Consider the following 13,501-nt stretch of genomic DNA (forward strand, 5'->3'; position numbering starts at 1 on the left):
TTAATACCTTTTTGCTCGCTTGAGGGAGAGTATTTTGCTTCCACCCTTGTATTTTCCACAAAATCCTACCTTTGACATAAGCAAGATCTTGCCACTTTGATCTTCTCCACATGGCAGGAACACTAAGGTATGTCCCCAGATCGGAAACAACATGCATATTAAGAACTTGTCCCAACTTCGTCAACACTGCCATCGGCATATTGGCACCAAAGAAAAAGCACAATTTTTGTAGATTTACTTAGTCTTCAATGATTTTGACTAGATTGCACAATAGTCTTTAATGATTTTGACCAGATTGCAACAGTTCATTCTAGTGGGCTTCAAAAATATTAGTGTGTTATGAGCAAAGAAAATATGGGATATTATCAGACCATACGGCTTCATCTTCACCCCTTCCAAATGTTTTCGCCACACCGCTGATTGAAGCATCTTGGAAATAACATCACTGACCAATAGGAACAAATAAAAAGATAAAGGATCCCTTTGTCGTAAACTTCTTGAATGAGCAAACTTCTTGCCCGGTAGCCCATTAAGAATTACCGCAAAGTTAATCGAGCTCACACACCCCATGATAAGCTTCCGCCAACTAGAATTAAACCCATCTTCTCCATAACCGCATCAAGGAAATCCCACTCCATTCGATCATACACTCTATGCATATCCAGCTTAATGTCAAGCTCAAACTTACTTCTTGTTTTCCTTAGTTTAAGGAAATGGAAGAGTTCATGAGCAATCCCTACATTATCTTGAATTTGTTATGAGAAAAATGCTTGATGGTGAAACGAGCTATTTATGTGGATGAGGAATTACAGGACATCCCAGTTGGGTATTAGGATATGTGGGAGTTCATGGAGGAGGTCTCTGAGCATAAGAGTGAGGCATTATTGGCCTGAAAAGAGGGAAAGTCTTCTTAAGGTGGTGGCGGTCGGCCTTCAACAACCACAAAGTCACCATGATTTACGTCTTTTGGAACTGTCGTGGTCTTGGGTCGGACACAATAATTCAAGCCCTTCATGGGCTTATTCGGAAATATAGGCCCTCTATGATTTTTCGATCAGAAACTAAGACGAATGATCATAGAATTAATGGTGTGAGAAGACGAATGGGGTTCAAGAATGGTTTCGATGTTTCCCCAACTGGTAAGTCTGGTGGATTGAGCCTATGGTGGAATGACCAATTGGAAGTTGACATCAGTTTTTCTTCAAAGCATGTTATTGATGCTCGGATGTGAACGGTGGGGGAGTCTCGATGGGTGAGAGTGACAGGGGTCTATGGCACTGCTTATCGAATGAAGAAAGCACTGCTTTAGGATTGGATGAATACTCATTTCAACCCCTCTAGTATTCCTTGGCTATGTGGCAGCGATTTCAATGAGTTTATTTGGGATTACGGGAAATCTGATGGAACGGATGTTTTGTATAATAGGCCCCAATATCTGGCAGATTTTATGAACACGGCGAAGCTGGTTGATCTCAACTTCAATGGCCTCTCCTTCACTTGGAAAGGTACTAGAAATTGAGAACTAGTGGAGGGGAGGTTAGATAAGGGGCTTATCAATCAGTTACGGCAGGTTTCTTGGCCGTATACTATGGTCACACACGGTACTATTTTGGGTTCAGACCATTGCCCTATTATCATCTTGTGATCCCGGCGAACTGCTGGTCAAAAGTTATTCCACTTCGAAGCTTTTTGGGCTAAGGATAAAGAATGCAAAAGGTTGGTGAAAGCTTGCTGGGACCGTCCTTGCAGTAGCGATGCGTTTGATCGATGGCAAAAACAAATCAATGATTGTCAATCTCAACTCATTACTTAGAGTAGAAGGAAATTCAAAATGAGGGAACAAGAAATTGCGGAGCTTATGTCCCAGCTTGGGGAGCTTCAAAAAGATTGGGGAGCACATATTGATAAGATTCATGAGAAGACAAAGTTGATTGATAGGTTATCGGCACAAGAGGAAAGCTTTTGGCAACAAAGGTCAAGGGTTAAATGGCTTCGTAAAAGAGATGCTAACACCAAGTTTTTCCATCAATCCACCATGCAACGGTAGAGGAGAAATCATGTGATGAAACTTAAAAAGGAGGATGGCAATTGGGTGGAGCATCTGAATCGAGTGAGGAAGCTAATAGATGACTATTTTCTAAATCTCTTCACCTTTGCAGGGAGAAGGGAGTGGGGACCAATATTGGAGTGTGTAACTCCGTCGGTTGCCGGCAGCATGAATAAGTCCTTGATGTCTTCAATCTCGGATGTGGAAATTAAAGAAGCAACGCTGCAAATGGGCAGTCTCAAGGCTCCGGGACCTGATGGCTTCCAAGGTGTGTTCTATCATTCTTTTTGGGAGAGTATTAGGGAGGAGGTTAATGCTCTGGTTCGGATGCTGGAATTTGGGGAGGTTAATCCTCGCCGACTCAACGCAACTCATATTGTGCTTATTCCGAAAGTTCAAAATCCAAAATATGTTTCCTAGTTCCGACTGATTAGCTTATGTAATTATTCTTATAAGATCTTGGCTAAGGTTTTGGCTTCACTATGACATGACGTGTGTGAACTGCAAAAAATGTTCAATACTTGAACTTTACTAAATATGTATAAAGAGTTGAATTACTCTTAATATCATTATATAATTGTATGTTGGAGAATAGATTATTACAAATGAAAATATAACGAAATAATATACAACTTAGATGTAAGAATTTCACTACTAATATCACTGAAACTTTTGTAAAATTCAATACAATAAATGGTTGAAATAATATTGATGATGTTGATTAATCATAATAAACCTAAAAATTTATCAAATTGTGACAAAACCTCAACTTTCCTCTTCATTAAGAGTTGGACTTGTTTCGTGAATTGGTTTTATTGTTCATGTACTCACCTTGTACACGAGAGAGTGAAGCAGAATATGAAAACCTCTACGGAATGGGGATAGAGAATATCAAAAAGCAAAAGAAGAAGAGTCAGCTTTCTGCTTTCTGCTTTCTGCTTTCATGCATCATCTTTATTAGCCATATTCTTTTGCTTTGCTGATGCTTTTTCAGCCACCTCTAACAGTAGATCTGAACTCCATATTAATATGGTGAATGAGATTTAAAGACGCCCCCAGTGACCAGTCAGATATATTTCCCCACAATATCGCCCTTTATTTACATATTAAGTAATTCTAGATAGACTAATTTTTTTTAACTAAATTTACAAATTTTGTGATATGTAACCAATAACGTTAATTGAAACTTAATCATACAATCATCAACAATCACACCATATTATTTATAAAATTTAATGATTTCCGTAGCATTATTCTTACACAATAAAATGTAATGGTTTCCTAGCATTATCCTTACACATTAGAATGCATGCAACTCTGGCCCCGGCCCCTGCTTAATAATTTGTTTTCTTCTCCCATAGTACATATAAAAATAAATAATGCATTTCCATGCATGAAGATAAGGTCCTCACATGACATTAAGTAGACCATCTCCATGGCACCTACTTAATTACTACAACTACTTCTAGACAGAGACAAAATCGCAATCGATCAGTGATCACTGCGTACTATATATAGCGGCTGCAACTGCAAGTCTGCAAGCAAGACAAAAGATAGGTAGCCAGAGAAACGATTAGAGATTTATAGATGTTGTCACAGCTGTGGTCGTTGCTGGGGCTGCTGACAGTCCTCCAGAATGTGCTGCCTTCCCAGCTGCTCTCCCTCCTCCACTCCCTATACGAGTCCCTCCAAGACATGCTCAGCCCCTACTCCTACTTCGACGTCCCCGAGTTCAACGGCTACTGCGGCGTCCACCTCAATCACCTCTACCGCCACGTCAACCTCTACCTCAACTCCCTCGTCAACGCCAACGCCTCTGCCAGTTCTGCCACCTCCTCCTCCTCCTCATTCAATTCCCGCCTCACCCTCTCCCGCTCCAACTCTTCCAACCGCATCTCCTTCACCGTCGCCCCGAACCACTCCGTCCACGACTCCTTCCGCGGCCTCACCCTCTCCTGGACCCACCACGTCGACACCGTCCAAGACTCCCTTGAAGAGAAGCGCTCCTTCGTCCTCAAGCTCCCCAAGCGCCACCGCCACGCCCTCCTCCAGCCTTACCTCCACCATCTCACCGCACGTGCCGAGGAATTCGAGCGCGTCTCTCGTGAGAGGCGGCTCTTCACCAACAACGGCCACGCCTCCTACGAGTCCGGCTGGGTCTCCGTCCCCTTCCGTCACCCCTCCACCTTCGAAACCCTCGCTCTCGAACCCCAACTCAAGAACCAGCTTACCGGAGACCTCACGGCGTTTGCCGAGGGCAAAGAGTTTTACCACAGGGTGGGACGCGCGTGGAAGCGGGGTTACCTTCTGTACGGCCCTCCCGGTTCAGGCAAGTCGAGCTTGATCGCTGCCATGGCCAACTACCTGTGCTACGACGTCTACGACCTCGAGCTCACCAAGGTTTCTGACAACTCGGAGCTGCGAGCTCTGCTTATACAGACCACCAACCGCTCCATCGTAGTCATAGAAGACATAGACTGCTCCCTCGATCTGACGGCTGACAGGCAGCAGCAAATGATCTCGAATTCAACTTCCAAGACTAGGCTGAGATCATCGAGGAAGCAGGCTCAGCAGAAGCAGGACGACGACGAGCAAAACGGCGGAGGGAGAGTGACGCTGTCGGGGTTGCTCAACTTCACGGACGGCCTCTGGTCTTGTTGCGGAGATGAACGCATCATAGTGTTCACCACCAACCATAGGGACAATGTGGACCCGGCGCTGCTGCGCTGCGGACGCATGGACGTCCACGTCAGCCTCGGCACCTGCGGTCCCCACGCGTTCCGGCAGCTGGCAAAGAACTACTTGGGGCTCGATGCCCACCCGCTCTTCGAGGCAGCGGACGGGTGCGTGAGGTCGGGCGGGGTACTCACGCCGGCCCAGGTGGGAGAGATTCTGCTCAGGAACAGAGGGGATGCTGACGTGGCAATGAAGGAGGTGGTGTTGGCGATGCAGGCCAGAATCAACTTGGGTGTTGATGGGGGAAGCCGAGATCAACTACCGGAGCTTTACTCATCGTGTGATGATCAGACGGTGAGGATGAGGTCATCGTCACCGGAGAGCGTGCTGGTGGGAGTGGGTGGTGGGTCACCGGAAAATTGGGTGACGTCGTCACCGCGGGGGATGGGGAGGAAGAAGAAGGCGGCTGCTGGAGCTGAAGCTGAAGGGGATCAGAGCAGCCAGAGGATGAAGATGAAATTGTTAGTGAGGCTTAGGTCTTTGACCAAGTCCGACTCCGGAAGGAGGGGAGTCTGACCCTCCGCACCTTTCATAACTCCATCATTTGTTAATTAATTAATTATCTAGTAAATTAGTTTTTTTTTTTTTTTTGGTATAGATTTGTTATATTAGAGGGTTGATGGGATTTAAACTCATGTCATCGTGTAAGAGCAACACTAAAATTTGATGAAGTTTAGAAAAATGTCTTATACAAGATTAAAATTTGATTCTAGTCCCTAAACTCTAATTAATGTCAGTATATGCTTTCAATGTCTTCCTTTTTTTATAATATGTTTAGGTACAGACATTTCGCTACACTAATTTAGCATAATATTTAGGTACGGACATTTCGGTACATTTATTTAATATAATATGTTTGGGTACGGACTTTTCGTTTACACTTATGTTGACACACCCCGACCCGAATGGACTCCAAATCGAGTTATGCTGGGCAATACCAGGAGGGTGACGAAGCCATAAAGTGTAGTCATGTGGAAAATGCCAGTAAATTTAAACCTAAAAGTGCCAAAATGGAAGAATGCATAAGTGAGCATGAATGAACCCAATTCACATATGATGTCAGAGCATAAGTAAAGTACAATAAAGGTAGGATAAAAATTATACCGTTGAAGGTAATCACCTATACCAAAGTTTGTCAAGAATCCTCGTCGACACAAAAGCTCAGCCACTAAAACCTGGAGGGGCGAAAAACAAGGTGAGTGGGCCTAAAAATAAAGTTTTGTAAAAACCTTTTTGAAAACATAATAACCCCTTGCTGTAAAACAATTATAGTTTCCAAATATAACATACTACGTATAGTATGAAAATACTTACTGTAAACGATAATATCTCGAGCATACAACATTTTACAACATCTCCAAAATAAACACATAATAATCCGGTAATCACAACAAATCGCATAATTGAATGTCAAATCGAGTGTTCATCAACGTATGCTGACATACGAGTTCATGCAAAGATATTCTAACATGAATAGGACTAAGTGTAACAATGATTTACACTCTAGCACTGCAATCACGTGAAGACTGGCACTATGCGCATCACGTACGAGTCTTAATTGCCTATAGCAATCTAGGACATGATTGGCACCTACAATGGATCCAAAGTGAGTGTGCAATGCGATGTAAACATACACATGAAGCCTGGCTAAAACATCTCATATTAATACGCATACATGTGCATCCCGCAAGATTTAGAATAATTTCATAATTTTCACCATTTCGACAATTCTTATAACGTCAATTTAATTATGCCATTACATGGAAAAGACATTATTAATATATGTATGGCAACTCAAATAATATATATACACACACTTTATGAAAGAAAAAACCCACTCACAGATTCGAAATGAATTAAAACATTTCAATTTGAAGAAATTGACGGCATATTCGAAATCAACACGTCGAAACATGCTAAGAAGGGTCACAGGCAAATTTTGTAAAAGTCAACGATCAACCCTAAAAAGTCAACCGAGACGCCCCAGTAGTCAACTACGTTAAAACTTTGGAAATTCACTAAATGGATGTCAAAAACAGACTCAGGGTGTCGAAATTAGCCTAGGAGGGTTTTCAAGAAAAATTTTAAAAAAGTCAAAGCAAGGAATATTTCAGGAATATTCCAAATCCATTAGGAAGTGGGCCAGGTCGGATCCTAGTTTAGGATTAATAGGCTAAAAGATTGGGTCGGCCCATGGATCAAGCTTTGGGCTTTTCTTTTTTTAAATCGGGCCGAGTCAACCCGATTGCAAGTTGCCAGATTCGGCCGGAAACTGGGCAGCGAACCAGAGCTTTGTTCAAGCTCAAAACTCAACCATTTTCAATGAAATAAAAGTCAAAATGAAGTTCGTGAACTAAAGGTTCAAAATATACCAATGTGGGATGGAGCCGTGGCCGGAGTTAACCGGAAATGGCCTGCAAAACCTTGGAATCTCGCCGGAAAAACTAGGGAAAACATCCCCTCATGATTTATGTCCTTAAATCCTACAAACACAGGCCTATATCTTCAAAATCTTTCACAAACAACTAGAAAGGACGAGAGAGGGGGATTCCCAAGGCCTACCTTGGTCGGAAAAATCATGAAATCTCGCCAGGAAGTATAGCGATGGTGGCTGCCATTGCTGCATATGTGCATCGAGCACAGTATCAAATATATACTCTAACATCAGATTTTTATTAAATTTTAATCTTCTTAAAGGATTACAGTTCAATAACCCCTTTATTTTATTTTTATTAACTATTAGAGCTGTTAATTAGTGATGTTATATTTTGGGTGTATGTTGCAATTCCGGTTGTAGGCTTCTAGCAGCTAGCAATTAATAGTAATATACATGCAATAGGAATTAGTTGTGAATTTGACTTGGAGTAGTGAAGTGACCACTAGAAACATTCGTCGGAAAATAAATAAATATGACATGTAAGGTAAAACCGGAATGGGAACTACTGGTGTGAAGTGAAGTTCAGAGATTAGGGGAAGTCTCAGAGTAGTGCTTTAGTGCGGCGAGAACCCATTATGAGACTTCATCTATTATATACTCAAATTTGGAAAACAAACAGCAACGCCACTACTCAATTCTCATCTATGAAAACCTTGTTAGTAACTACATCACACCCACCACGTACTACTACAATTCTAGTGATATTAAAAAATAGAAACAAAAAAAAAAAAAAAAAAAAAAAAAAAACAAAAAAAAGGAAAGAGATCTACTCTCTTTATTTTTTTTAATAGTTAAAAATTGTGTAATAGATAAAATCCTATTAAGAAGATAAAAATCACCATTAGGGATGTGGTTACTTTCCCAATTTGTACAAGTATTTTTGTTTTACTCATGATTCTTCTTCAATCTTGTAACTTGTAAGTGAGAGGTCTTAAATTCGATTCTTATTAAAGGTGATTTCGAACTACATTATTACTAGCACATTCTCACCCTTAGTATTAATAATATCGTTTGTAAAAAATAAAAAAAATAAAAAAATAAAAAAAATAAACTACAACACACCCAAATACGGATAATGCTATACAATAATACTATAGGAGCATAGCTTTAGTAAAACTATTATTGTAAAAAATTAAGCATGATATTAATTAACCGAAAGGCTCCTCCTCCTCCCACTCCCCCTCCCCTCCTTAGATCCAATATCAAAGTGATGATATATGTGGCTAACCCAGCCCAGTGAAGTAATTGAGTCCTGGCCTAATATGAAGGCCCATAAGATAGAGGGCCCGCTCATCCATTTTGCGTATAAGATAGAATAGAATGAACCAACAACCGTAAGTCTTTGTTTTGCGTCTTTTTAGACCAATTTTCAAATCAAACAAAACGGGGAGGTAATTTACAATGTTACACTTAAATGGTGTTGGTGTTTGGTGTTTGGTGTGGAGAGTGCATTTTTGCTCACCACTATTTATTTGATGTATGTTTATCATTCTATTTATTATATGTTTAAATTTTAAGATTTCTGATTATCCATTACACAAATCTTAAAATTCAAACTCAGTGGCAAATAAGATGTTGAGCAGAACACTCTCTTGGTGTGGGTGCCAAATTGCCAAGTTGTCAAATTGGCAGTTGGTGGAAGAGCAACGTGTTGCATTGTGTGTCATCATGCATGAGTCCATCCCATCTACAGCACTTCTACCTACCAGGACCTGTACCACTGCCAGTCTACCACCACCACCGCTTCATCTAAAACCGAAAGCTATTACAGATTTTTTTTAATGTAATCAGCATAAGGAATGGTATATCATATGTTATTATATAAATAATGAAATATATGTATTATAAAGTTAACAACTTAAAAAAGTAAAATTATTGATCATTTACATAAAAACATATGATATACCGTCAATATTCTCATCACAATAAAAAATTTCTCGAAAACTTTCCCTTCCCTTGATCCTTTCCATCACCAAAGTGTTATTCGATTATTATTCCACCCCACGACACATGACAATTATTCTGCTTGCCAAGACATTTTACTTGCTTTCTAAATAATAATGGCTACTTTGTGTACATTTATTTATTATTTATTTATGCACACACAGTAACTGCACATGGCAGGTGCCACTCCACCAATTTTGAGAAATTTTTAGTTGGGACGGAAACATAGATGGTATATTACGTGTTTTTATGTAAATGGTGAAAGTTTTATTTTTTAAGTTATTAACTTTTTAACACACATATCTCACTATTGATAGAGAGACATGACGTACCATCCCGTATGACAGTCACACTGATTATTATATAAATAATAAGAGATGTGTATTAAAAAAATTAATAACTTAAAAAAATAAAATTTTTTATCACTTATATAAAAACATATGATGTACCATCAGTATTCCTATCATAATAAAAAATTTCTCAAAAACTTTCCCTTCCCTTATCCTTTCCATCACCAAAATGTTATTCGATTATTATTCCACTCCACGACACATGACAATTATTCTGCTTGCCAAGACATTTTACTTGCTTTCTAAATAATAATGGCTACTTTGTGTACATTTATTTATTATTTATTTAAGCACACACAGTAACTGCACGTGGCATGTGCCACTCTACCAATGTCAGTCTTGAGAAATTTTTAATTGTTACGTGTTTTTATGTAAATAATAAAAAAAATTATTTTTTTAAGTTATTAACTTTTTAACACATATATCCCACCATTGATATAACGATACGTGATGTAGCATCCGTATGACACTCGTATTCAAAAATCTCTCGTCAATCACCGCCCACCAATCCATATATTATCCTTCTCCTTCATCCATGGACCATCTCCACCATCAATAAACACAAACAACACCAACACCAACACCAAACAATCACATCTTAATTTGAATTTCACAACACAATCACTGAATCAATCATCGATGGGAGTGGTGATAATCGACGGAAGCACTGTGAGGGACTTCGTGAGTGACGAGGCCCAGTTCAAGAAGAGCGTCGACGACCAGTTTGCCGCCCTCGACCTCAACAGCGACGGCGTCCTCTCCCGGCCGGAGCTCCGCAAAGCCTTCGAGTCCCTCAGGCTCATCGAGGCCCACTTCGGCATCGACGTGGCCACCCCGCCGGAGCAGCTGACGCAGCTGTACGACTCCATATTCGACAAGTTCGACAGCGACCAGAGTGGGACGGTGGATCTGGAAGAGTTCAGGGAGGAGATGAAGAAGATTATGCTGGCCATCGCCGACGGGCTGGGCTCCTCCCCCATCCAGATGGTTCTGGAGGACGACGACCAGAACTTGCTCAAGAAAGCAGCAGATCTGGAGACTGCCAAGGCCTCTCACTCAATCTCCTCCGCCGGCACTGGCGCTGCTGGCTTGTAGGCTTCTAGTTTCTAGCTAGACTTGCTGGCCTTGTGCCACGTGTGAGTGCTGGCATGGCTCTAGTCTAGCTTAGTGTTCCTCTGTTCTTGTCCTTTATCTTTTCTTTCAAAAGTTTTCCTCTTAATAAGAAACCTGAAAGTCATCGATCGTAATCATAAATAATTTTTTTTTTTAACAAATAATCATAAATAAATTGAATGTTAGTCCTACTCTCCATTGTTCATTGGCCTTATGTTTTGTTATATATTGCTGGATGATAAAATTGATGATGATATCAAATTACGAGATTGGGATTCAAATGTTATTGTCCTTAATATATAACATTTTGATAACCCATTAGTGTACCATTTTAAGTTGTGAGTAATATATAAATTATAAAGGGATCTCAACAAACCATTGACATTTCTTTGAAACAAGTTTAAAATATCACAATATTCATTTTATGTTTTATTCCCCATAAAATGGCGTAGGCAACATCTTCATTAGATCTACCAAACAAGCCAATGAATGGGACAATATAAAATGTGCCCAAGTCAAATGTTGAATTTTTTTTTTTTTAGTACAACGATATATTTTATACTAGAATGAGGAGGAAGTTTAGCTAAATTACATAATAGATAATTTAATTTGACATCAAATTCGTCATTCACGAAATTCAAACTTAAAATTTCTCACTTACAAGTAAAGATAAATATTACTATTGAATGACAAATGTTGATTGTTTTTCAAGTAAAAGAAAAGTGTGTAATACTAGATTAATTAATAATTAAGAAATGAAGGTCAGGAGTAGGAGGTAGAAGTGAAAGTGGGGGATATTTGAACTGACAGGACAGGGCTGGTTCGAGTGACGATATATCAAACATGTTTCCAGCTCTAGGATAGTTAGGTTGAGACTCGACTTAAGAAACCTTCTAGGTGAGAAAGAAACTGAGATGGTATGGATTGGATACAAGAAACTTTTATATATGTAAAACGCTGAGAGGCTGATTTTGTAGATAAAATTTGTAAATTTAATGATAAGTCCCTAATAAGAATGAGTATGTTTTATTAAGATAATAATCTAATTATCAACTTCCATATTATTTAATTTATAATATTTTATCTATAAATTTAATCTCTTTAGTATTATCCTTTGAAATGTCGTTGTAGCGGTATATCTCAAGTAATTTATTATCTCAAAGTCATTGAAAGAAATTTTTTGAAGAAAATTAAGGTTTTATTATAAAATAATTGATAATATAGATAGTAGTTTAATTATTTATAAGCTTATGCAAGGTTCATTATCTCATTAGAGGAAGCCCAGTGTGGGCAAATGCTCTGGGGACAGGGGACAGAACAGGGGCCTGAGGCCCCGTGGACTAGCTCCAGCGTGGGCAAACCCGAGTGAAGGTGGAGGCCCGAGCTCCGGGCCCATGCAGAATTGCCAGCCCGAGAGCCTGAGGCCATGTGACGTTAGCGTTGACGTCAGCCTGGCATCAGGCATTATTTAATTTTTTTTGTGTCAGGCGCGTGCACCCCACTCGCGCGTGGGGGCGCGTCGCCGACACAAAATCAGAAAAAAAAAAAAAAAAAAAAAAAAACTTTTTCAGTTACCGTTGGGAAGCCACGTGGCTTCCCACGGTCTGTTCGATCTCAACAGTTATTTAATTTGGACCATTCGATCTCAACGGTCAAAAAAAATAAAAGTCTTATTTAATATCCACCATTCGATCTGAGATCAACGGTGGATATTAATATGCTTTATAAATAAAAAAATAAAAGAAAAAATAGTTTTCAAATTAAGAAAAGTTACCATTGTGACACGTGGCACAATCTAGAGTGTTGGAATTCATATTTTTTTATATCCAACGGCAGAGATTATTTAATTGAATAAAAATTTAAAAAAAATTGTAAAAAATTCAAAAAAATTCAAAAAAAAATCTGAAATTTTTTTTAAAAAAATTCTTTTTACTTTTCTATAAATACCTTCTCATTATCATCTACCTTACACAACAATTTCATATTTTCTCAACTACTTTCAATCACATTCCTTTCTTTGTCTCAAAGTTTGAATCCATTTTTTTTCAACAAAATGACCACTGGTGCAGGTACGAATTGGTCGCTTATTGAAGATGTTGCGTTGTGTACTAGCTGGGTTGAAGTTACTCATAGTTCGCTTATGGTTAATGAGATGCAATTGCGAGAAATGTGGAGTCTTATTCATACCAATTATCTTGAGAAAATTGGTGGGCAAAGAACCAAAGAATCGATGTCCAGTCGTTGAAAATTACTTAGCCAATCGTTTAGTACGTGGAGAGACGCCTTGTCACAAGCTAGTAGTAATATTCGAAGTGGGGAAAATTACTCGGATCAGGTAACAATATATTATTTATTCGATACCCAAATTTACATTATAATTATTTGTTTGTATTATTTATTTGTTACCTACATAATTTATTATTTATTGTTTGTATTATTTATTTGTTACCTACTTACATTATTATTATGTTGTTTGTATTATTTATTTGATGCTTATTTTTATTATAATTATTTCTTCTCCCACATTGTGTAGGAACTTCAAGCACAAGATTGGTACACTGCCAAAACCAAAAGCAAAAATAAATCATTCAACCGGTGGGAATGTTGGAATATTGTCAAAGATTGTCCTAAATTTAGAGTTGTGCCAGTTGGTCCAGAAGTGCACATGAACAGCACCCATTTACACTCTACACCCGATCATGTCTCGCATGTTCATGAAGATGATGCAGAAGAAGTGCCTGAAACGCCCCTCCCTGAACAAGCATCGGGTTCGACCCGTTATCCAATTAGGCCTCAAGGTAAGAAGGCTTCAAAGAGAAAAGGGAGTGCTTCCAAGAATGATTATGCAAAGTTCATGGAAGAACTTACTTGCCA

General features: G+C 39.2%; 1 protein-coding gene and 1 pseudogene across 2 annotated transcripts; both read left to right on the forward strand.

Annotated features, from left to right (window-relative positions):
• The first annotated feature begins 1,626 nt into the window (after positions 1-1,626).
• On the forward strand, positions 1,627-5,537 carry LOC137748903 (AAA-ATPase At4g30250 pseudogene; annotated as a pseudogene). Its single transcript, XR_015953261.1, has one exon. The product of XR_015953261.1 is annotated as an AAA-ATPase At4g30250 pseudogene (transcript).
• A 4,478-nt stretch (positions 5,538-10,015) lies between these two features.
• LOC137748207 (Calcium-binding EF-hand family protein) lies at positions 10,016-10,818 on the forward strand. Its single transcript, XM_068488319.2, has one exon. The coding sequence runs from the start codon at positions 10,154-10,156 to the stop codon at positions 10,607-10,609; it is 456 nt and encodes a 151-aa protein (XP_068344420.1). The 5' UTR covers positions 10,016-10,153; the 3' UTR covers positions 10,610-10,818.
• Positions 10,819-13,501: the final 2,683 nt, after the last annotated feature.

Source organism: Pyrus communis, chromosome 2 (genome assembly GCF_041283825.1).
Source record: "Pyrus communis isolate YQ-2024b chromosome 2, ASM4128382v1, whole genome shotgun sequence".
Classification (NCBI taxonomy): Eukaryota; Viridiplantae; Streptophyta; class Magnoliopsida; order Rosales; family Rosaceae; genus Pyrus; species Pyrus communis.

Bases quoted from the DNA above. Each gene is read 5' to 3' on its own strand.
- LOC137748207 (XM_068488319.2), top strand. From the start codon at position 10,154: ATGGGAGTGGTGATAATCGACGGAAGCACTGTGAGGGACTTCGTGAGT.